This window comes from Larus michahellis, chromosome 16 (assembly GCF_964199755.1).
Source record: "Larus michahellis chromosome 16, bLarMic1.1, whole genome shotgun sequence".
NCBI classification, from domain to species: domain Eukaryota; kingdom Metazoa; phylum Chordata; class Aves; order Charadriiformes; family Laridae; genus Larus; species Larus michahellis.
This window is the reverse complement of record NC_133911.1, coordinates 3,482,962-3,508,985: the sequence shown is the minus strand read 5'-3', so window position 1 is coordinate 3,508,985 and position 26,024 is coordinate 3,482,962. Positions and strand designations below refer to the sequence as shown.

Sequence of the window (26,024 nt, the reverse complement as noted above, 5' to 3'; positions counted from 1 at the left end):
TTACTCGATAGTCTTGCTTCCATGGATGCGCTTCCTTTCCGACTTCTATAGGAAGCCACAGCAAATCTTGGATATTAATTCGCTGGCACACATTTTACAACAGATCTATTATCTTTGCCCCTTCTGAGTTTTAAATTTCTATTTTTCATAGAGGAGCAGTACAAAAGCTAGAAGGGATGGAAGTCAAAACATCAGCCGTGAAGAAAACTGACATTTCTCCACTTGAAAAATCCCTTCTTTTTTTATTACTGTGCTTGTTTTTCCTGCCTTCCTCTGCTATTCATCACTTGCAACTTATAAAAGTAAACCACATTGATGTTGGGTGATAATGTTGATTTCATTTGGAGAAGCTGACATTAAACAGAGCCCTGATATTAAAAACAAGCCCCTCTCAGAAGAAGCTTTCCCAGCTCCGACCAGGTGGGTAGCAGATTACAGAAAACAATGACCTGGATTTTATCCACATTTAACTGGTATAAATAGGAAGCAAATTTGGGCAGCGTGCTTGTCTCATCGGAGATACTTTATTTACATTTGGCTTTGATTATTAATAAGTATCCGGCCCAGAAAGAAAGTTGCCAACAGGATTTTGTAATCTTTCTCTGCAAAACGAGTCTGTTTATGCAGCTGGGGAGGGAGGGAGGGCGCCTCTGGTCATCAATAGGCGGGTTGTCTCGAGTGCCCACTAGAAACCACCAGTCCCGTCTCTCCCATGGCAGGTCATCGTTATTAGACAATGCAGATTCTTCATTTCATTCCAAGTGGGGGGCCTAAAAGCTTTCATTCTTGTGGACCTTTTCCACTCTGAAACTCCCTCCTGCATTCACTTCTCTGCTGAGAATTCTGGATGTCATCAATTAGGGAGCATCAAAGGTAGATATCTACAGATTACAACCCTGCAATGAGGGCTGCTGTGAAACCAGAACATGTTTCAAAGTGTCACGTCTCATCCAGTGGGGGTTGTGTATTCAGAAAATTTTTGTCCTTAAAAACCTCTGTGAGCAGACTGCTGTTTTACTGACTTGGCAATTCAGAATCACTTGCCTAATACTTCCAATAGATAAAACTCTGTCTGTAGCTCGGCTGATTTGTTTTTCACGTCTCTAACCACCGGACACTGCCGTCAGCAGTTGTGTTGTTTCCTCACTACTAGTAAGAAACTTCCCAGTTCCAAATATGAATTTGCTTCCCGCTAGCAACCTAAAAGACCATCCTTATGCTATCTCTAAGCAAGTTTCCTTCAAAACTTAACTTTATATTTGCGGCACTAAAGAATAAAATAATTCAGCAGCCACCTAGCTCTAACTGCTTAGCACTGGGCTGAAATACACACTTTCTGACTCTACTGTACTGTTCTTATAACCATTTCTTTGAAGAAATTCCCTTCCTCTGCTGCTTGGCCTAAGATATATGAAGGATTAAAGCACAGCAGGCAAATATAACACACCGGGATTATTTTGCAGTTGACATAATTATTGACAGGAGCTGAAACCAGAACATCTTACAGTTGAAATTTCCCCAAAGTGACGTTCGCTGCTGTTTCAGAGACGATAAACTTGAAGCTAAAATATGTGTTCCTATCAGATGGAATAGGATTGCTAATCCCACATCTAATACAAACAGTTTCCTCATTCGTTAGCAGGTGAACAATTTATCCCATACATAAACTTTATCAGTTCACAACCGTTATGAAGAATTAATGGCCCACACCAAGGCTCTACGCTCTTTAGTTCTCAGGGGGGGAATTTTCACAGAGGACAGTTTTAAGAGCAGACAGAATTTTTAACCAGCTGAAGGCTGCCTTGAACACGCTGCGTGAAAACACGCCATCAGAGGGTTTTCTTTAGCACTCCACCTTTGAGAGCAATAGCAGCACCTCTGTCATACCTCCGTTGCACTGCAACATCACCTGCGTTTAGCAGTGAAAACAATGAATTTCACTCATTCGCTTTCCAACCAAAATAACAGAGTTTAAGACTAAGTGATACTTGGTGCTTACTAAGGATTTTTCCAGCATCAAGAGAACAATCGGGAATACAGAGGAAGCCAAGGCATGGAAATGGCATCCATAGGTATTTTCCGCTCAGCCTGTACGTTTTCTGTGTTAACTAAAGAAATTGCGGTTTGATACAACGCCACGGGCTGTGTATGAGGTTTGTCTGAACGCCCGGCTGTCCCTGAAGGGATGCACTATTAACTCTGAGGACTCGCATGGCTGGAACGCTGCAAATTGTGCTGTAAAATTCACTTGGGAGTCTATAGTACCAACAACAGCCCTGAGGGCCTCAGGCAATGGAGATGCAAGGTGCCACTTCTGTGCAAAGGTAACAGAGCTTGTGCTCTAGAAATCAAGGCCAGAGTCAGTGCTAAAGTCTATAAATCCCAAGGAAAATGCAAGAGCAATGGGTCCAACATGGCAGGCTCCAAATTAAAGAGACTGAGGAGCACCCAACCGGGGGTTTCATCGATGCTGCAATACCTTAGTATGGACATCAACTCCCCAAACCCAGTAATAACCACCCAGACTTTGACATACCCTTTCGATCCAGCGCGCATCATCTCATTTTTATACCGAGTACTTCAGTTTCCCTGCACAGAATAAGGGCTCTGACTGCTCAGAAACTTCAGTTGAAATGAATGTTAATACCTACAGCGATACACGCAGGGCTGTGCTTCTGGATAGCATCTGACCGGTTCCAGTGGCCTCAGCAGGTGGTGACACCACTTGTGACAGTATCTCCTACGGGGAGTGGGTCTCAGAGGGGAAGGCGGCTGTGAGCGGAGCTGCTGTTGCCTCTCCTGCTGTGGCTGGCTCCTACCAAAACACTTTAAAAACGCGGGAGTGACCATCTCCCTGCCCAGGCTGTGCCCACTTAAGGAAATCCCCAGCGTGCGCTGTGACTATCACTCTGTCCAAGGCCACCAAACACATCCAGGTGTACACGGAGCTTCCTGCAAGGAGTTCTTTTTCACGCGCACTGGGAGAGAAAAAAAGAGCCAGTTCAGGGCTCCTGCTGGGACACTGGAAAATTCCATTCCTGAAGACTCAAAGGTTATGAAAAATATATGTATTTTTGCATGCTCTTCCTCCATGACATAATCCCAAGGAAGCCTGTGCCCAAGAGGCAGCGCATCTGGTAAGCAGTGTATCTTGAAGGACTGGGGAAATAGAACAAAAATCATTTGCCATTTGCCACTCTGCCATTTCCACCAACACTTTGTCATCACATCTGCAGGGTACAAGTCACGGATTCTGAAAATCCAAATCCTTCTAACAGTCACATTTTTAATGGGATCCTATAATATGATGTAGCCTCTTTATCCCAATAAACCACACATAAGCAGATCTGTGCAATTTGCATAATAACTTTTTAGAGTACAGTCAGGCTACTAGAGATTATCCTGATTTGGGGTTTCTTTAAAATTATCTCTTGTTTTAATGCATTAAAGAAACATATCTCAGATCTAAATACATGGTTTTCCAGTCCCTCATAAAATTTCTCTTTTTGGAGACGGAAGCCAAGGAATTTTTCAACTCAAGAATAAAAAACGTGTATGTGTGTTTCCCGTCATTAAATTCCATATACTTCTGCTACTAACTACCAAGAGCAAAATGTTTCTCTGTTTTAATCTGAGGTAAATGCCGATGATGGAGCAACTCTACTTGTTCTAGAGACGGGTCGTTCTGTTAGGACACTGAGCACTTAAAGCAGCAACTTTGTGCAAGTTCAAAAGGCCTAAATTTGGGCATTATCGTTAAAAATGGTAACGCAGATGAGTTTCACAAAATCAGTCACAGTTTGGCACGTGGCAAACCTCAGCCACACTACAGAAGAGACCACAGAAAGAGACGCTGGATCTCATTGCGTACATGCTCACCTCTGGCTGAGACTCGCCGAGATTTGCATTTTAAGGTCTTCACTTCGAATCGGGGCCAGACCTCGCCTCGGTATCAAAGCAGAGGTTCCTGTTCATTCTGCTGAAATCTCTGCTTGACTTGCAGCTGATGGAACTTTGTTTCATGTACCTCAAACACTCTCTCAAACCACAGCCCTGGCATCACGAGTGCGCACTTCAATACCGCAGCACAGTAGCAGCGTTGGCTGAATTATTAACTTCTTACAGAAGCACAAAAACTTCAGGAGCTGTGAACATTTGCAGCTTCTGTGCAATTTAGGATTGCAATAGCTCAGCTGCTCTCAAGGTTCAGCCACTCAAACATTTCAGAAATAATTTCGCCTTCTTTGGGTCTTAAGGACAAACACAAACCAAATACAATATGGCATTCATTTGTTAAGGCAGGACATTGAGAAAGATGAATCTTCCAAGCGATATTACAACTGTCAAACTTTTTCAACGCCCCGTTTCCCTGAGAGTTTTTCATTAGCCCTTCTTGCCACTTGCTCCTCACAATCCTAAAGAATTAGGACAAATGCAAGATGAGGATACTTTGCATAAATTAATGTTTGCTTTTAGTGTCATTAACAGCAGTGAGGTTTAACGTTACAATAGTCGCAACATTCTCGTGCGGTGTTACCGCAGATGCTAAATTGGCAACTCTAACGCTAAATTTAAAACAGATTTATATTTGTTCAAGATTCTGACCTGAGCTCTTCAAAATTAAATGTTCTCTAACTTCATCCAGGTCAGTTTTGCCATCTGACTCAGAGGCTGTCCCAGCAGTACGGGCTACTTGGCTATGAATGAATCAAGTGTTTTTTAACATCTCTCGATGAAATTTTAATGCTTCCTAGAGAATAGCGTTTTGAAAGTGTACCTGCACTCCTGGAAAAGTTCACAGTCTCTAATGTCCAAGTAATCTTCTTTCCCGCGGTCTGTATCCCAGCCCACGGTCACCTTCAGCCATACAGAAAACCCTCGGATCCTTCCCTCCTCTCAACCCTTTCTCCCACCGCTGGGCAGACTCGGTCACTGGTTCTCTGCCGTTCAGGGCAGCGCGGTCCCTCTCCGGCCCCTGCCGCGGGCGATACTCACGGCACCTCCTTTGTCCCCCCGCACCGCCACTACAGGAGCCCGCTGGGGCCAGCGAAGGCCATGTGGACGGCAACTGCCGGCTCCTGCCGGCTCCTGCCTTCCCTCAGCTGCCTGCACACACCGACCTTCGAGTTCTTCCATCCAGACTGGAAACCGCTCCCAGAAGCAAAAACCCTCCCCCAGTAATGAACGCCTTCGGGGGTGGGCAAGCTGCATCTACTGCTTGAATGACTTGGGACAAATTACCCTAGTGGAAGCAAGGCTGTCCTTAAAAACAAACAAAATAAAAAGGACAGTCCTACTGACATGGGATCTGGAGTTGCAGGGTGTCATGTTTCCAGTATACAAAGAAAACACAGAGCATGTGTTTTAGGGTTGTCTTGTAGGTTCAGGAGACCCACCAGAAAAAATAAGCAAACAAAACCTTTGCCCCCTCCCGTGCCTGTCTTTTAATAGGGAAGGAAAGCAAATCTCTTGCGTGTAAAGTGCTGCCAGGGAAATCAGATTACAGCAGCCGGCATCACACACCGCTTCGGAAAGCAAGACACAGATTTATATAGTATTTTACATGGGGTTTGGATTCTTCACAAGTGAAGTTACAAAGGTACATTAGGTACGAAGAAAGTGAAAGGCACGGATAAGAGAAGATGGATGAACGATGGCAGTAATTGTATATACTTTGTCTGTCTGCCGTGGCTCAGTGTGACCCATGGTTTCGCTGCCTGCAGCAGGACGGCACTTGGGACGCTGCCTTCCCATCTCAGCGCCCCATCAGTCGTCGGCACCTTTAAGCCCATTCCAAACAGCCAAAGCACCGGCCAAAACACTGCTAACACAGAGTTACAGCAGGCACTGGAAAACGACCTTAAATCTCTGCCCCTAGAAACAGGGTGTCAGTCCGTATGTTCTTTTCTGCATGTCACATCCAGGCACCCAAACTCGGTCCCACCAGGGAGACGCAAAGGAACGATCCCAACAAAGGAAAAACCCATATCTAAATGCAGTTTCTCTCCTTTTTCCTCTTTAACCCTTCAGTTTTCTGTAGTGACTTATGTTATCAAATGTAAACATACTATTATTATTGTGTTATTATAATAATTAAATATATTTATTACAAAAAGATATTTTTTAAAGGCTTCTGATTAGTAATGTGTGGGCCTACCTGCATAAATTAAAACTTCAATTTATGGCCCTTCTCCCATCATTCAATATAAATAAATAAGGGGAGAGACTTGTTCTTTGAGCACTGTAAAAGGTTCACTTCACTGTTTCCCTAAAAGCCAGGGCACAGCTGGATTCAGCTGGAACGGGAATGGGTGAGCAGACGTGAGGTAAAGAGAAGGGCTTTTAGTCTCATTTTGCAGATCTGCAGAGGCACTGATAGTTGAGCTCAACATCCATATTTCTACATATTCCAAGTAAAATACCCCTGGTTTATATACTACATCAGAGGAGCTCACTAAACTAATAACGCCTCCTGTTTACACTTTTTCCCTTTCCTTTCTCCAGCTATATCTTCTCTGTTAAAATTTAAACAGAAAAAAATGGGTTCAACTTCACATATTTCCTGTTTGAACCAGATCTTTTGTTTATAGAAAAGCTCCTATATGCTGGCCCAACAGATGAAAGTGGCTTTACTGGTATGCAAATACACTTGGATTTTAACAATGTTTTATACCTCCCAAACAGCACCAGGTAACCTTGAATTCACATGGAAGGTTTCCTGTGTAATTAAGGTGTGCACTTAAATCCATAAAGGTTTTGTAATCTCTCTACCCAATTAAAATTCCCTTCCTGAAGTTTTTCTGATTTAACCAACGTTGTTTGGAGGGCAGGAACTGTTATAATTGAGTGAGTACTTTCACAAACCACGATTATAAGGCTTTTATTCATAAAATACTCCCAGGTATCCAAGTCCTTAGTCTAACCAGGACTCATTCAGGCTCTGGTTCAGTGCCCGTCCCACTAATAACCAGGGACTTTCTGCCCTGCTGACCCCCTGCTCCTGGATCTTCATTAGAGGACGACAGAGTTCACGAAGACGGTCTGACAAAGGCCTTTCAGTGTGTCACAGAGGTTAGAATAAAGCATAGCCTAGGAGGTTAAAATATGTCCTCCTTGACTTTTATCAAGAGCAGAGTAGGCCCTGCCTGAGGGACAAAAGCACATCAAAGTACTAAATCAAATAAGCCTTGAAAGCGGAAAAGAGTAGAGCAGCATCTGCCCAAGGAAGCTGTAAAGAGGGTTCCGTGCCAGCGCAGAGAACAAAGGCGAGAGTGTGTCAGAAGAAGTCACAGCCGGGCTCCCAGTTAGGAGAAAAAACCAACACAGCTTCCAGTCCCCACCAATGCAGAAAGTCTTTACCAATTATTAACAGGAAACACGTTATCGCTTTTTCAATGAGGACCTGCGAGCCCACCTGCGCAGTTCACAGTCACGTGCAGGGCTCAGAGCCTCCGAACGACGAGTACAGCACTGTCCACTCCTGCTCTGTGCTTGTACCCACCTGGGTGCTGTATCCCTACACCCCGATTCGTCTTGTGTTTGAAGTTCTTTGGAACCCTTCAACAGGAACCCTTCAACCTCTCAGCCACCCAAGAAAGGCTTCTACATGGGATTACAACCCATAACGGAGCTCCTGCTCTCACCGTCACCCAGTCCTACGCTGGTGGGACCCCAGTCACGGCCAGCTGGTCACTTCAGAACTTTAGGGGCTCACCAGCAATCTCGGAGTTGTTTAGAGGTGACAGAGTCTTTAAAGACCAACAATTGCCATGAACTGTATTTTCAGCTACCGCTGTTAAAGTCCCCATCGCAACTGTTTTGTAGTCCCGGCCCTTTTTGTTGCGATTCCTTGGTACGCACTATGGCAAAGAACACACAGACTGCGGCGATGACTGGAAATCTGCCCCAGCTCCTCTTCCCAAACACGTGGGGATCTACAAGCGTGTCCGTATTCAGAGCTTCTCAAAGAACAGGTCGTTATCTGGCATTTTTCAGCTGGCTGCACAACAGTTAAGTTCGCCCCACAGCAAACGTGGTGTTGAAACACTGGTGTCGACACTTGACATCTGCAGACTCGTCAGAAACCCCGCAGTAGCTGTAAAACATTCTCCAGCGCCAAAGAAAACTCGTCCCTTAATCACCTCCCTAATTAGAGCTTCCACAGTCCCCTTTTCCCACTCGTTGTTGGGAAACTGAGATGGGAGCTTTGTTCTGGCCAGCAAGGGGTCCCGGGAACATGTGCCAGGCAGACCTCCCACCTCTCTAATTAAGATCCTCACTCCACTTTCACTTAATAGGACTCTGTCAACTTCCCAAAGCACCAAGGATTTTTGTTGCTTTAAGAGAGAAAGTGGAGCTCTGACATACTGACAGCTCAACTCTTTCAGACTAATTTTATATGAAGCTAATGCCGGGGATAGATTTGCTACTAATTAGTGTGAAAGGTGATCAGGAAAAGACGTATTTCCTAATTCCCCAAAACCCTCTTTGGATAGAAAGCCTCTAAAAAAAAAAAAAAAAAAAAAAAAAACAAAACACTCTGCATATGTAGCCTCCACAATATAATCATCATTATACCTTAAAAAAAAATAAAAATATATATATACACACACACATTGAGAGAAAGGCATTAAACTGGTCTTTTTATGAATTATAAACTGTGGTTTAAGAAAGATGGGGGAGATTATGCTTTAAGGACTCCACTGCTACGTAGAATGACTGGGCAGCAAAGATACATTCACGGGTCTAACCCTTAATAAGAAGGAATAAAACACTGCCTACAACTTATGGTATCTACATAGCTCATTACTGAGTATTATTTTAATGTTTCTAAAAGACGAAACTTAAATCATTTGGGAGATTAAGATGAAATTCTCATCTCCTCCTGAAGGAGCTGTGCAATGGGGGGCCGGAGGGCATTGAAATGAAAACCAGTGGCTAATTTCAAAGGAAGCTTCTGTCGTGCCCTGGAAACGGTACTGGTCCCTGAGCACCAGGCTGACAGGAGCACAGCTCTGCCCAGCTCACACTTAGAATTCTGCTTTTCTACTTACATTTACTTTGGGATATTTTCCCTTCAACTACATTCCCAACAGATCTTTGTTTTATTTCCCTTCTCTTCCCTGCCCTGGGCTTTTCCCAACTCAGAACAAGAACCTCATTCTGTTGAGCCACTCAATTCCACAGCAATGGGGACAGTGGAGGAAAGCTTGCTTGACCTGTACAGGTTTTAACTCAATGTGTCTACACCTGTGCAGTTCCCAAATGGCTCATTAGCACCTTTTCTCACTTCACCTTGTTTGAAACGAAGGCTATAATACACTGTCCATCTGTTCTTGTGGAATGAGAGCTTCTTTTCCTTTGCAGAGTATCCAGGGATACCTTATTGTCAGGGTGGGTAATTCTTTGTCATTCACTTTATACCAATAAGGAGCTCAAACAGTAAGAAACATGACATGGTACACATTACTGTGCAGCTGGGGGAGCTGGCAGTACCCTACCTATGTGTTGGCTACGCTGCATCGTAATACCTGTGGGACAAACCTCTGAGTAACAGAGTGCTCCAACAAAGAGCCCTCATCCTGCTTCCCTGCGAACGGCTAGAGCTGTAATTTGGATATTATTTAAACAAGTCTCTACAGGACAAGATCAAACACTCTCACTGCGTTTCGTTCTTTCTCCAGGGAAAGGAGGATTTACCACTATTTCATAACGACAAGTGAGCACACAGCTTCTGCCCCTGAAATAGCTGTGACCAGGTCTCACAACCTTGCTGCCCTTCTCCACCCTTGTCCCCCTTTTCCTATGACCATTCCCCCACTTCACATCCAGCTGTGCTCCAGATAAAGAAAACATGAAGACTCAAGAAAAGAATAACTCCGCTAATGTGTGACCGCTGTTATGGAGAGGCCTTAAAAGCCTTCTCCAGGATATGGGAGGAAAAAGACACTTCTTTTAATCTTCAGTTCAGGATATAGTGCTGAACTGCGCATTTCGGAGACATGCCTTCAAATGAAAGTAACACACTGGTGGCTGTGGCTTTTTAAATAAAATATTATTATGACCACAGAAACACTATGGACATTAAATAATATACTTCATGAGACCAAAATGATACAGAAGTCATCCTAGCTTTACACACGTTAACAAAACTCCCCTCTTGCTCATACGTATAGCCTGTTTCAGGTAGGAGGCCTAAATTATTTTGGGAGCAGGTGATGTCTGCATTACTGAGCAACATGTCCTTGCCTGAGCACAGCTTAGGCTGACAGGAGAAGGATGGAATCTTGTCCCATTTCTATCTAAAGGGAAAAGTACGAACCAGTTTCAGACCACCAGAAGGCAGAAACCCCTGTGCTTGAACAACACAGTATGAGCGATCTGGGCTATGGTCCCACACCACCCATTCAACAACCAGCTCTTCTGCCACAAATGTCCATGGCAAAACATGCACTGGCGCTAGTTTCAACTAATCTTAGAAATCACCTTTTAACATTCCCCCTGTAAGAAGTTTTTGACGCAACACGATTAGAAGATTCTGCCTCTTTCTGTGATTTCCCAAAGGAATCTGCAGTCAGGGTCGTGCAAAGACAACTCTGCTCCAGCCACCAAGGAATTTCCATTCGCTCTGAGTCGGTTACATGTCGGAAGGGTTCAATGACCAGAAAGACACCTGCCTCTAACCCACAGTATATAGATGACTTCTGGTTTTCTAACTGGAGGCAAATACTTTAGTGGGTGGAGCTGTGAACAAAGCCTGTGATGGCATCTCTTGGGCCCAAGTATTCCATATTCTGGACCATTTTAAACTCAATGGGTGGCACCTATTAATTCTTAATTAAGCCTGGAAATTCTGGTCTGGCAACAAATGAAAAAAACAAGCTTACTTTGATGTACAGACTAGAGGCAAGAGATGAACTTCTGTAGTTTATATGTGTACTTTGGGTGTATTTATGCATAAAAAAAGATCTTCAGAGCCAACGTGCTGCAGTTAATACCAGCATAAAACACTACTGCTGATCCAAGCCCAGAGAAATCAACAGAAATTATTTCAGAGGATTTTGGCTCAGATCTTGCAATGTTAAAATACCGAGAGTCTCAAACGGTCTACAGTGCAAACTCCCAACACACCATGCAGATAATGTGTTCTACCTTTAAATGAATAAACTTGAATAATGGAGGCAGCCCTTCCACGACAGCATGGAGCTCAGCATTGTGTGTCGTTAGTCCTCTCCAAACTAATCATCTTCTAATACAACAGAAAGTTCTGTATATCATCAAAAAGAATCTCCCCGCCACTTAACTGTAGGTTGTCCAGACCTCTTAGAAAATGCTAAGCTTCAAAGAGTTTCAAAGCAATCATCAAATTATTCCATTAAAATAATAACAGTCCCTGAAAGCACGCAGGAATGCAGACACACTTCTCTTCTGCAGTATTCATGCATAAGTAGTTGTTGCTCTGAAAGATTATCAGAAAAAATTGTTCTTTCTGAATGAAAAAGGAGAAAAATGAAGTAGGACTCACCATCCTCATGCCCTTCTCTATTTCTCCGTCGATGTCTGTCTCGCCGGTGGCTAATAACCGACTCTGTTCCTGTTTCATTGTCCAGGCCGTCCCGGCTGCTGGCAGCATTTGGGCTGTTAGAGAACAAATAGGAAGAAACAGTGGAGTCATCTCTTTTATTTTTTTGATAAAAGCAGTTGCAGTCATCAAGTGTGTTGGTTTAGAAGCCAGAAAACTATTCCGTGGGTTAGCTGCAACCTTGCTGCAGCACGGCAAGCTCCCCCAAACTGCTCTGCTCACCCCAAAACTACCCGTAGGATGACAAGACAGTTCAATAGCCGTGCCCTGAGACACAGCGTTACTTGCACAAGCAGTATCATCGTGACACTGAAAAAGCTGCCACAAGACCGTTGCATGAAATTTCCATAGGAAAAAATGCCTGCTGACACTAAGAAAAGGGATTATTTTAGCACGTGCCGAGAAGACAACTGACTACAAATCAGCTTTAGCTGCTAATGCACTTGCAAAGGAATTTGGATTTCAGCACAGTCCCATCGTGAGAGCTTCAGTATCACAAATTCGCAGCACACCTGCCCAGCAGAAGAACAAACAGACAACACTGCTTTTTGGAAGAAGAAAAACTTGTTGACCCGAATACTCTCATCTCGGCCTCCAAAATACTCCAAGTTCCTCTGCATCTCTCAAACCCTCCCATGCTCACTCGGAAGATGAAAGATCCAAGAAATATACACAAGTGTGTATGAGCTCCTCATGTTGATGACGTGCTCTTCTACCAGGGTCTTATTCTCAAGCCTGTGAATTGCGTTGCCTTTTCTACAATACCTCAATATACAAATATATTCTTTTAAACCAAACCCAGTGTTTCAGCTCAATTCCTCATTCGCCCTTAACAGGTTTGTTTTCCTGTCAATAACCTGAGCTAGATACGCAGCACGCTGAGAGCCAAAGGGCAGAAGCCATAGCTCACTGTGGCTACTTTTAATATACAGCGCTGACCTTGAAGGTTGAAGTCTTGCAAGTCACAGCAAAGCTCAAAATAATTAAGTGCATCTCTGTGAAACGTACAAATAGACCCCAGGTCCTTTCCTCCTGTTCTCAACTGTTTGAAAGCTGCCCAGATATGCCAGCACATTATTAATCCAGTAAGTCCCAGTGAAGGACTATTATGAGCAAGCTTTGGGCAAAAAGCAGAAAGATCTTGATGACAATCTCAGTGGCCAGATTTCTTCCACTCTGCTTTTGGGAGGCTCTACTGAGAGTCACTTTCTCGCTACTGCAATTAGCCAGAACAAAAGGTTTCAAAGAGGCAGCAGAGAATTTGTCCCCATGGTTTACGGCCACTTTCTGGGAGGAATCTAAGGAAACAGCAACAACGGCTCCATGCTCTTGAACTTCCAAGCGTTGAGGAAGGACCATTTCTCAATGCATATAAACCAGACTGGCTTTCACTTCTCATTCCAATAGACAAGTCGAGTCGGTGAACCAAGAGCAGCGGCTGTAATACAGAGCACTGAATATGTAAGACGGCTTATTTGCAACCATCTGTTTCAAGACCTCTGCTGAGGAAAAAAAATATCAGTCATGTTAAAGCAGAGTTGGCTGGAGCAAAGGGGGAGATGGAGATGCTCTTTCCCCCCCTGCTGAACAGAACTAGCTTAGCGCTTTAGTTTTCCCCTCAGACTCAACCTGGTTTATGTATCTCTGCTATTCTCACATTTAATAAGCTACCTTGAAGCGCCCACACGGAAGGAAATGAGAAAAGCCTCCTGGAGTGCTGACAAAGGCCATAGCTCATTTTAATGGACTAACTGTGGAAACAAATCTAAAGCTCCTGAAAATATAATAGCGCATGAGCTGACGTGGGCTAATGCTCTGAAAGAATTCCCTTCGGAAGTTACCGATTATGTTCTTCCTCTCTGTCCCACAAATACCACCCATTTATAAAGGAGCCCCAATTCACATCTGCCCTTTGCATCTCTTATTTATGCCTGACATTCTACTTATGCACACAGGGCGCATAATGGCCATCATTACACTCACAGCAAAGCATCAGAGTCATTAATGTCTTTCTCCTAGAATTCCATGAAGCCAGAGTACACGTTTTACACAGGGAATTAAACTACCAAGGATCTAACCGAGTGGTCCCATGGGCTTCTGGGGAAGCTGGCCCCAGAAGTGGTATATGTGCAAGCACATCTGGATAGTGTCACATTTAAGAGAGCTGCTGAAAAGCCTTCTGCACACCCACACGCTTTCTGCGCATTAATGAAATGTACTGACATGCCCAGCACGCAAATTAGGAAATCGAGGCTGTTATTCAAGAAGACATTTGACTGCACATTTTAAGCCCTAATGAAGCTACCAAAGTGCAAGTATGTACTTAAGTGCTGTCACAAGCACGTCTGCATTTCTCGTTTCAGCCCAGTACAACTGCAAAGGCAAAGAGGGTGACAGTTTGCTAAGGTCACTCTGCCGGGCCCTCAGCCATCTCAGCAGCACCATCTACTGCCTACTGCTGCTATTTCCACCACTAAATCGCTTCCTCGGCTAAACCCGCCTACAAAAGGTGGTTTAACACCCCAACAACGGGTGCAAAAGGAGCCTCACGGCTGGCTTGTTTCCTCTCTCGTTGCTGAGACAATTGAATGGAATTCAATTTTCAGTGGGCATACCCAAGAGCTGCGGAAGAAAGGTAGCTCGGAGGTCACCATTCTCAACTCACTCCACCTCCACCACCAAACCAGGAGCAACCTCACCCATCCAGATGAACGGGGATTTAGCAACCACTAAACAGGAGGAATGGAGCATGAAATACAAGATGAAGTTCAGAACCCTCACCAGGGAGGGGAAAAAGTAAATTTTCATTGGAGGTAATCAGTGATGAAGCAACGTATCAATGCTGTCAGGCAGCCCGTCGAGATTACCACTTCACCTCTGACAAGGATCTCATTCCCTTGGATTGTATCGCCTGCTGACCTGGCCACTCCATCTATTTCTTGCATTCTTCGTTGTCCAGCAACATTTCTGTTTGTACAATTATACAAAACCTAGCTCAGTTGGGGCTTCATATATAAATAAGGCCCCAGTCAACACTGAAGAAGGAAGACAAGAGGTAACAGGTCTCTGGTATTTTGAATGGCATTAAAAAAAAATCTCAGTGATTTAGGAACCAAGAAGTTAAGTCCCACTTACAGAAGGGGAGGTGATATGTGAATATGTAGCAATCCTGAACTTACAGTTGTGAAAGTTACAGGGTTGCACTACTGATCTCTTCAAGGGAAATACTATGTAAGGAGACAGTATGCAGAAATGGCACTAAACACACTATTGCAGAATCACCACACCGAAATCCCAAGAAACATAAATTTTCAAATATTGCTGGAGAATTGTAAGTAATCAGAAGAGAACTACAGCCACGATTCAAGTTCTAAAATCCATACTTTACAATGAAAGACTTGAGCAGCTCAACTTATTTAGTTTATCCAAGAGAAACAAATAATTTCAAAATACGGTGGATTCTTTATCACTTGGAAGCTTTAAACCTAGAATGGGTGTGTTCTAAAATGAAATTCTAATAGCGAAACAGAATTCAGGGCTTCATGCAGAATACCTGAGTGAGACACTCTGCCCTGTGTTATGGAAATAAACTTAGGTCATCTCTTCTGGATTGAAAAAATAAAACACACCAGCAAAAACCACTGCAAAATGTTAAGACACTCAATTGTGAAGAGAAGAGACAAAAAAGGCATGAAGGGAGAACAAGTTTTAGTCCAGAAGATGTCCCCACAAGCCAGATTCTCTACTGCAGTTTAAAAGAAGAAAGCAAAAAGGGGTGGGGGAGAGAGAAAGGAGGAAGGTGGTTTATCTAGGAATGAGAACAGAAGCCAGAAAGCACCACCTCCCGTGTTGCTACTCCTGACTCAGCATGACCTGTGTAACTTACTTCATTTTGAGGACACTTTGAGCATTCCCCCATTTGCTTTGTAACATCAACACACCATCACGTCAGACAAGATTTTTAGAATACTATGGAAGTCAGCAGGTGCATCAGCCCAGCACTGCTTCAATTTCATCCAAGTACATACAATTATTAGCTGCAAGCAGTTCCACAAACACAGACTTGTGCCTAACTTGCAATGCAATTATTTTTTTAAATAAAGTTTGATCTTGCGGCTATTACACGTAGGTATACGTCAGGAAGACAAAGAACCAGTTATATTTGCCGGCCACGTGACTGCACTCATACAGGCCTCTCCCAGCCAACATCAAGCAATTCATGAACACACGAGGGCAGTAAATCCCTTGCAAGACACACAGCGTCAGGCAGGGTTAGTATTTCCCAAGATTTCTTGTCCTCTCTAGAAGGCATTTATTTCTAAAAGACTCATGCACGACACTAATGGCTCTTCCAGGCAACAGATATCCCTGAAAGCAATGCAAACACATGACAGCAGGCAAATCAAGACCATGTTTCCTTCTCTAAACATATACTAAGACCACAGCTAGAACCAGGTCCTGCTTTAAATCCTCTTTGTGGAAATTCAGAGGGCCTCCCTCAAAATGAAGCCATTCTGAGGATATACACTGGCTCTGCACACGGAACAGGAAATAACAAGGCTAACATTAAATCAGATGACTCCCAGTCTGACTATCTGCAGCTCAAGCTGTTGGTCTCTGTATGCACATGGAGCAGGCATTATTCCTTATGGAAATTTTTGCTCTTGATAGCAGTGTCCTGCTGGCCCTGCATACTACATAATTATACATAACACAGTAATAAAAGGTTGTCATCCGTACACTATGAAAAGCATTTTGGGCTACCTCTCTACTTAACTCTTCCACAGTGGGTTTCAAAATGAGATACATAGGATATATATTTCATTTTAACAATGACAGGGGTTTTTTTTTGCTTCCCGTCCCCCTTCTAATTCCTCAGTTCTAATAAGCGTATTATTTTTCTAACAATAACAATAAATAGCTGGTTTGCAGCAGTAGGGAGAAATGTGGGGAAGAAGCAGAAAGGAATTGCATTTTTTCTAAGAAAATAAATAAATCCACAAAGACAACTTGCTCTTACTGGAATGAGGGAGGCCGGGAGTCTCCAATGCCGCCTGTTCTCTCAATGGGTGGCGGAAGGTCCGTGTGGCTCTCGGTGCACTGGGAGCCTGTGTCAGAGTGGGAGCTTTCAGCCAGGACCAGCTGTCAACAGAAAGAAGAGAATTACAAACACTTGTACAGGTTTCTCCACTCTGACATAAGGTGTTCAGTCCCTGCTTTGCTAAATATCCTGTGAGTTCTAAGGGAAACTAGAGGAAAGGAAGTGCTTAGAGTCTAGCAGCATGGATTCCTGCCAAACTCCCATAAAATCAGGTTACATTCCATCTCAACATGAAAACATCATCAACTAGATTATGCACAAAATTCCCGCAAGCACCACGAAATTTGTCTCATCTCAGAAGAAACAAGCACACGAGGCAGGGAGTGCACTTTTCCTTGTGACTTGGCATTACAGCATCCTCCGAGTTGGCTAAAGCAGGCGAGTTATCAGCATTCCCTGCAAATGTCTGGTTTTGCTGTGACAAAAATAAAAAGCAAAAGCTGAAACCTGATAGTATGACACCTCCAACTATGGTATAATTTCTTACACAAAGACCCTCCAAACCCACGAAAATTCACAGTCTGTCTGGACCAATCGCCAGATCTAAGAGTTGCCACCGCCTCTGTTAAAAGTCCTAATTAAAACCAAAATCCACTAAATCTCAACAGCCATAAACTTTAGGAGGAGGACCGAATTCCTGATGCTCATCACACTTGTGTCTCTTGTGCCCATTTTGTCTCTTAATGTTCCCTTAAGGCAGAGCTGCAGATAGGAAAAGCCATTTTCCAATCGTGCCATGAGAACCAGGATATGCAGCGTGCACTCTTCTATAATGCATAACGACCTGAAAACTTTTATAAAACTACACTGTTGTCACCATCGCCTCCAAAACCCCTCTGACACTGACCTTTACGTTTGCGGAAGGTGAAGGTGCCTGGCAGCCTGGCAAGCAGGGTAGAAGGCAAGGCTGCAGAGCACCCAGCACTCCCATGGAAATAGTTAATTGAAGATCTGCTGCAACAATCAATCTTCTTGTTACAAACACCAGGCATCTATATACAGCCTGGTGCACTTGGGAATTATTATAGATTCCAGTCCCGTTACAAGGCAGGGTATAAATTCTGCATATAGCAACTAATGCCAGAGTGTATTATTTCTATTTCCTACCAACATCCTCAATCATTTATAGGCACATTTTCGCGAGAATGGGGAAAAAACCCCACTCAACCAGAAAGGAAGCTAAAAATGATTCATATGGTTCAAGAGCCCCCTGAGCGCATACACCACTTGCTGGCCACTACCAACAGCAGTTAGACTTGACCTAGTGACCTAGAGGTGAAAAGGTTTATATCCTATTACCAATCCCCTGAGACACCTAATCACTTTGCTGACTCTCTTTAAACAATATAAAGTCTTTAATTAAATAAATGCTCAAATAAGAATATAGAATCATAGAATGGTTCGGGTTGGAAGGGACCTTACAGATCATTTAGTTCCAACCCCCTGCCCTGGGCAGGGACACCTCCCACCAGCCCAGGTTGCTCCAAGCCCCGTCCAACCTGGCCTTGAACCCCTCCAGGGATGGGGCAGCCACAGCTTCTCTGGGAAACCTGTTCCAGGGGCTCACCGCCCTCACAGCAAAGAATTTCTTCCTAATATCCAATCTAAATCTACCCTCCTTCAGTTTGAAACCATTACCCCTTGTCCTATGGCTCCCCTCCCTGATCCAGAGTCCCTCCCCATCTTTCCTGTTGGCCCCCTTTAGGGACTGGAAGGGGCTCTAAGGTCTCCCTGGAGCCTTCTCTTCTCCAGGCTGAACAACCCCATCCCCAAGGATTATTACTTTTCACTAAGAGGCAAGAAGGTCTCAGCTTCCCTCTATTTTTCGCTGTGGAAGAATTAGCCCTATGTAAGAGATTCCAACTACAATCGGTTAATTTATCAAGGACTAATTTTAACACAATCATCAGATATATGCTAGCTGATAAAGAAGGGGCTGGAGAAGGAGAGGGAACAGAAGAGGAGGGGACTGGTGTTCAGGATGCCGTATGGTTATTCCTAAGAGCATATTCCACGAAAAGGAGAAAGCAAACACACACACACGCTGTCAAAAAGGAACTGCCTGAAGACAACAGCTCTCCAGCACCACGCGGAGTCAGCTGCATTATTCAAAGTCTCTTATCACCAAAGCAAGAGCAACAGAGGAAACACTGAAGGTAAAAATAACATGAGCTTTCCTAATAACTTGATAATTAAGGTTTCTTTCTTTCAGGTGGGGAAGTTAATGGGAGATGTTTAGAAAGCATGTTGGCATTATGGAGATGCAAGAAAGTCTCTGAGCCTGGCTCATCCCCCGAGGAATCTCTGTGCAAGTGCTTTCAGTAGCAAAATCAAACCAAGGGATAAAAAAGAGAGGAAAAGAATAAAAAAAAAAAAAAAAAAAGAGAAACGAGGTGTAGGGAAGATCCATACATCCCCTCACCCTTTACATTCCAAATTGCATCAAGCTATGCAAAAAAGCACCTGGCCCCAGTTATTTGCAAGCAGGAAAACATGTTCCTTCTTTAAGCCTTTTTGCTGATGGCAACACCTGTCTCAAAGATGAGTTTGATGCGAAAAGAGAGATGGGCCAACACCACAAATCCTTTCCATATTTCAGGATATTTGTTCTTTAGTGCTTCCCTGCTCCTGGAGGAAGAAGCCTTGGCAATGCAGAAGCCAAGCCCACCGCACTGACCGAGGCTGCAGGTCAGTTTGGGGGTGCTGCTGAGCAGAAGCAAAATCCATGGCAGCAACACAACTCCTTTGTGAGTATCGCCCCTGGCCTGCGATTTCCTGAAGGATAAAGCACCAGGTACCCGCTTCTCATTGACCTTCAGCAGGATTAGAGTCACAAACAGCCTCAGACTATGCCATTACCATTATAAAGGGAAGAGGGCTGCAGAAATTACTCAGACTAATCTTTCAGCTACATTCAGGAAATACACCACTTAAAACTTGAATCAGCTCACTGCCAGATATAGCAAACTCAAGATGTATTCGAACTCAAGAGAAGATAGTAGCAATATCTCCTGTTCCCAAGTGGCTTGTTAATCCTTGATAAAGGTCTTTCAGATTTCAAGTAGTAAATCATAGGCACAACAGCCATGATAACGCAGCGGCCAGCGCAGAACTTCTCACATTTACCTTCCCAAGTCGAGATCCATGCGGCTCTGCCCATAGCCTGGCTCAGGCATTTCCACAAAAAGTACACTTGCTGTAATTCAGACACATCCTTTGGGGTGAATTTTGCCCCTGAGGAATAATAATAAATAAATAAAAAACCCAAAGAGTGTAACAGTTCAAATAGGTTGCCTAACATGATCTCAGTCTTATGATAACCAGGACCTGGGAGCTCCTGCAAGAGGACCTGCTTCAGAGATTTACGCAAGAGAACTTGAAGCAATTACGTTGTTAAAACAAGACACAGGCTGGCCGGATCTACGTCTGGTTACAAATGGAGCACTCGCCCTTCATCAAAGCTTTCATTCTTGAGTTACAGATCTCTGTCTTCGAGAGCACTAGAATATAAATAGAAGGCTGCAGACCAAATTAATAAAAACACCAGAAAACAGCAACAGAAAAAACTGTTGTGCTAGAAAAGAAAATCTGCAGTAGAAGATGGCACATGCAGCAAGACTATTAAGACTGCACTGTCAAGCTGGTTTTTCCCAAACATCAAAAGGATGAGAAAGGCAGTGGAACACCGAACACAATGGAATACTGGACTCAGATGGAGCTTCGTAGCGAGTTTGCAGCCCTGCCTCTTTGCAGGCACCTCGCAAAATGCCTTCAATTCGATGAGGGTTTGACAGCGACTGCAGAAAAGGAAGGATTCTGTGGGGGCGTACGCTTGTTGACAGAATTCACATGTCACTGCCTTGGCTACATGTGTGGGCACACAGAATCGCTGCTCCTCGCTTTGCCGTGCTGGTTAGGAATTCCTCATTTCTTCCAACAACAAGTGACACCCTGTAAATCATTAAGTATCCTATCAGCTGTAATTGCGTCCTTTTGTTTGACGAGGCACGGTAGGAATAAAATGCTCCAATATTATATCACTTCGAGGGAAGAAGATAATGCACTATTGGACTGCCACATTATAGACTTCTCACCGTGCTTCCACAAGAAAACTGGTATTAACCCCGGCTTCCCGGCCAGAAGCCAGCCCTGATAATTCTATTTCACCTGTCAAGCTTTCCCTGCAGCTTTGCCTGGCAGCAGCATTTTAATCCATCCCTTTACTTGCACCATGTTGGTCCTGCTTGCTGTTGGAGAGCGTGCCTGTGGGCTGTACAACAGCTGCTGGGTTACACCCCAAAGAACGGTGGCTCAATGGGAAACAAGGATGTCTTCTGTGTGGTGCACATGGAGGAAATTAATAAAGAAGCGTGGAACTAATTGCAACTGTCGATTCAGTTCATCCCATCATACGGAATGCTGTTTGTTTTTTCAACTGAGATCCTACCGTCACACTCGCTACTAAATCTTTCCCAGGAAGTGGAGAAAGGATTATCAACCCTGGCATGTTGGAAAAGGCTCTTATGTTCTTCTGGTGTCCCCAGCGATTCCCACGCAGCCACTTCCAATTCACAACAGCACAAACAGCAGCGTACTGTGCAAGTTTGCTACTCTACGCTGCGGTAACAGACCACGCAGCCTGTTCACGCTGACAAAAAGTACAATTTTCCTTCTGTGCTAGAGAAGGGCACCCAGCATTGCCCAGCACCTGCTAAGAAACGGTTATCTTGGAACTCGTTTGCAGAAATAAGAATTCAGTGCACTGTCTGTGACCATTCTGCTCGCTTCAGCAATGAGATTTCCCATCTGAAGCCCTAGTACAGGCACAAAAGCCAAGCACACCAGTTCATTCTGCAGGTTGTAAGCAAATTCAAGTGATGGAAGAGCAGTAGGAAGATGGACAGGATCTCAAACGCAAGTTAAGCTCCCCAGTCTGAGCCAAACAGTGATATTAGGCCAGCGAATGCTCACAGCGTCATGAAAGCCTCCTTTCCTCCCCATTATAGCAACTGGTCTTCAGTGAGGCATTGGATCAATCCATTCGCCTCTCTGTAGCTCCATTTCCCTTTTTCTCCTCTACACCACATTTGCTTATGTTTTTCACTTAATTACGGCAAGGATTGCCTTTTATAGCGCTCAGCACCCAGCAGACATCGTCACAAACTCATGCAGGCACTCAGCCCGCTCACGGAACCACTGTTCAACATTCATGGCTGAAGATACCAGCCAACAAGAACCAGTCTGGGAAGGGGAAAGAGCGAACATTGGTACGCTCTGCCCTCATACTCTCATCTGGCTAAATATTTATTAGTCTACCAGCAGGAAAACTACAATATTTAAATTCTCACTGTTACTGAGAGCAGCAGAAGCAGCTCTTGGTATTTCTCTCCGCTCAGGGAGAGGTGAGGGACGGATAACAGTAACTAAAGAAATACCTCAAAAGAGCCATTTGTAATTTTGACAGCGACTTCAGAACAGCCACATTCATCTACAAGTTGAAAGTAATTATTTCCTATAAAGTCACAGACATCTCAAATCCCAAGTCAAAGCTTCAGAGACATGGCCCATTATCCACAGGAAGGCTGCTCCCGAAGGACCAATTGCACAAAAGGACTTACTGATGAGGCCCTTTATTCCACCAGGAAATCTGTCAAAGGCAACAGGACTCCACATTGCTAGAAGGCCTGCAAAAGCCTATCAGGAACATGATGTTTATTTTAGTAACAAGAATTGTCTATGCCGGGTAGATTAGGATTCCCCCTTTTTTCCTGCTGAAAACTACAGTACATTTGTTTGGAGTTTGCTCCAACCATAGACACTCAGAGAATACAGGACCAAGCTGATACAGCCTGGAAATCAGAAGGTGTAACAGGCCAAAAGGAACAACTTTAAGAAAACTGTGGCTGCCAGGTAAAGGGTGACCTTCTTCAGTGTTCAGAGACAGAAAGATGCAGACTGGGTTTCAAAATAAAATTGACAATTCCATCTGCGATTTTATCATCAGCCACCTTCTAGCATTTTAGAGAAGATACCGTATCTTCATGAAATATGGTTTCGCAGGTTAGCCCCAGATTCTGTTAAGCACAGCAGGTGTTTGTTTACGGCACGGTATAGCAGGCTAGCTGGGCAACAAATTTCAGTTTCACTGACGCTTTGCAGCAAGCTCACTTTAAACACAGGATTCCCTGCCTCTCTCTTTATCTGAGACCTTCCATATTCCTCAGCCTGGCTGAAAACAGGTACCTGAACAACGCAGAGACCTGGGTTGAGTGTGCTCGTGTGTCTGCAAACAATAGCAAGTCCTTCTGCCACATGACTTAGGAAGGAAGATTTCCTCACAGGCCTTCCCTCCACCTGGTGCTGATCAGTTAGAAACAGACGGCATCTGTCAGTTCAAACTTGGATTAAATCTAATTTGAGAATTCTTGTGCATATCAGACCAGAACCACCCAACATTACACTTTAGCAAAGAGAAGACTATAAGATCATAGAGCTTTGAAGCTTCCTCATTCAGATAATTCTTTTTTGGTCCTCCATCCTTCGTGTTAACCTGTTTGCTTCTTTCCCCATCTCTTTCTCATAGAGATCCTAGCACTCCAGCCCCAGTTTAGAGGAAATGTCATTAATTTTCTTAGAGGAATCTCATTCTCCTATACTAGGACTCAGATCCTTCCCTAATAACTTGTTCAGGTACCCTAAAGCTTAGGAATGTTTTCAGTGGTCCCACCTCCCTTCTTTATAAGCTCTGAACATGATAGAAGATGATCTACATGACAATATTGTGTTATTATCCTCTTCGCTTTGGGTCAGATTTCATGCACAGCTCTATTTCCTCCTGGGTGTTAATTCAGTCTATCAGCAGATGAATGAGGGTATATAAAATCTGTGAAGAGAAGAAATAGGTCCTGAAATCAGCTCACTTTATGCACAACAAATCAACAAGAATCTGCTTCTGTGGATTTTCATTCATTGCCTCAGTCACGTGCCGAAAGGCAACAAAGCACTTTGCTGAAGATCATTTAACATCCTGAAGCTCCTGCGTTGCCTTCTATGGTAGAAGACTAAATGGTTCTCCTCAACAATTTTAATTGTAATTGCAAATAAAGTGTCTAAAAAGCTTACGTACAAACAGGACAAGTATTATCTGTTGGCACCCAGATAACAGGGAAGGAAAAAAAAGAGGAGTGACAGAAGGCTATGACATCACCGCCAGCCAATGGGAAATAGTGCACATTCCCTGCAGCCTCTCGGGGAATTGTTCCCAGATGTTGCAAAGCCTTCCTAAAAAACACAGATAACAGCCAACCGACTTTGTGCGAACTGCTGGCAGCGGCCGCTCGGCTGGCTCCGGTCTGACAGCAGCCACAAGCCAATTCTTTCCACATTCCCAGTTTGCACTGGGAGGCTGTCGCCGCACCGTGCAAAGAGAAGAGAAGAACATTTCAAGCTTTTGCAAAAAAGCCTGAAGGTAACGTATTCTCTTCTGTGCCAGCTATTTTTCCAAATTGCCCAATAAAGACCTGAACCTGAAAAAAACCCAAAACTGCAAGAATAATATCACTCAGGTAAGCAGTCCCAAAGAACTCAAAACAAATTGTCCCCTGAGAAAAATCGGATCCTACGTTTTATACGTGTGTGTATGTGTTAGCAGAACAGGCACACGTATCAGCTATTTTCTGCAGATGTGTTTGTGTAAATCCATTTACAGTGATAACTACTCGATGAAGAACTCTGCCATACAATTAATGCTAGTCTCTATATTGTTGAAAAACCTAAAGGTCAACCTCTGAAAAGGAATCTACCAAGTAGTAGCCCTCTGTCTCAAATTCTGTAGTCCTTAAAAAAAAAAAAAAAAAAAAAAATCAACAAAAAAACCCCACCCTGAAATCAAAAGAAGGAGATCTAAGACGCTGAGGAGAAAAACAAGCAGGACATAGGAGGAATGATGAGGAGGTTTAAATAGTTAATTAGGAGCAGTGATTCTAATTCAATACTAATCGAGCTGTAGATTGAGTTCCCAGGGCAGCAAAAGTAAGTAACAACTAAAGACTTGCAGATCCTCCCTTGAACGTTTTCCCTTATGGAAATCAGTCCTGCATATGACACCCAAGATCAAAGTTCCTACCTATGACAAATAGAAGGATTCAAATGTTATTAAAAAAGATGAAAATCTCAAATTTCTAGATGCCAGTCATCTTGTAGACTTCAAAGTAGCCACTGCACCAGCCAAGAGAGGAGGTGCGGGGGCAGAGACAGCTGAGCTATATCGTGGGCACTTAATGTTCCAATTTTAAGTGTGTCTCGATGGGAAATACTCACTTATACATCGCAGTGATTTACAGTGAGGACGACAACTCTCACAGCTGGTTTTGTGAAAAAATCCCAAGCTGCCTGCTACCAGCTGATGCACATTTTCTAACACGGGAGACAAAGAAAGCTCAGACCCATCATGTTAAAAACCAGAAAAGGAAACAGACCTGCCCAAAACATGGTTTTTCCAAAAGGTAAAGACCAACTTTGCTAGCCCTGAAATGTATGCCATTATCTGTTAAGTTCCAGTGAATAGGATATTAAAGGGTTCAAAACTGTGAACAATTAACTTACAGTAAGATTTACATAAAACTCCTCCAGTAATTAGCAGCAAATAGAGGCAGATAAGCACTGCAATTTTATGGGTGTTAGTGTGGAAAAAGTAATTTGCAATTCCTAATGCAGGTCAGACGCAGATGTTCCAGCTGATTGTTCAGCAGAGCGAACAGAAGCCCTTGTCAACATCATCCACAAAAGGTGCGCTGTACAATCTCTGAGAAAAGAGATACAAAACGCATCCAAACTGGTGGGATATGCATATAAATTTGGAAACAAGCTGATGGGTGGGATGGGAGGAAAAAGTCTAAGTCTTTTGAAGCGATGTATCTATCCGTACTACCTGCAAGAGTCTGTGCTCTCTCTGCCTCAGCTGAAATAAGGGTTTATAAGGCATTATGCGGTTTGCTGCTGAGCAGCAGTCTGTGAAGAGCCTGCCTTAGCATAGAGCTCACAAAAGGCTCTACAGCACTAATTCTCTAAAACCATTAATGTAAGCCCCACATTTTGCTTTTAGATCTTTGCGATAGCACCATTCCCACTATTAGAGACTTGGCTGCTGACTCAGACGGAATGGATTCTTGTGCATTAAGTTCCTGGGCTGGCATTAAAACTAAAAAACTACTTGACTATTTATCATCGAACTAATGTTATTTCACCTAAGGAAAAAAGGCAAATTGAACTCAATCTTCTCCTAAAGAAAAGACATAAGAAACAGGGAGGGATTGTGTTCTGGCTTGGAAAAGCCAAATTTGT

The 26,024-nt window shown here is 43.7% G+C and overlaps 1 protein-coding gene across 5 annotated transcripts in view; it reads right to left on the bottom strand.

Annotated features, from left to right (window-relative positions):
* Positions 1-26,024, bottom strand: part of DVL1 (dishevelled segment polarity protein 1) — a 90,718-nt gene that overhangs the window by 25,059 nt on the left and 39,635 nt on the right. For all 5 annotated transcript variants that reach the window (XM_074609500.1, XM_074609497.1, XM_074609498.1 and 2 more), the window contains exons 3-4: positions 16,602-16,723; positions 11,525-11,637 (exon numbers count right to left, since the gene is read on the bottom strand). In XM_074609500.1, the coding sequence (XP_074465601.1) occupies positions 11,525-11,637; positions 16,602-16,723 (235 nt within the window). The remainder of the gene's footprint in view (positions 1-11,524; positions 11,638-16,601; positions 16,724-26,024) is intronic.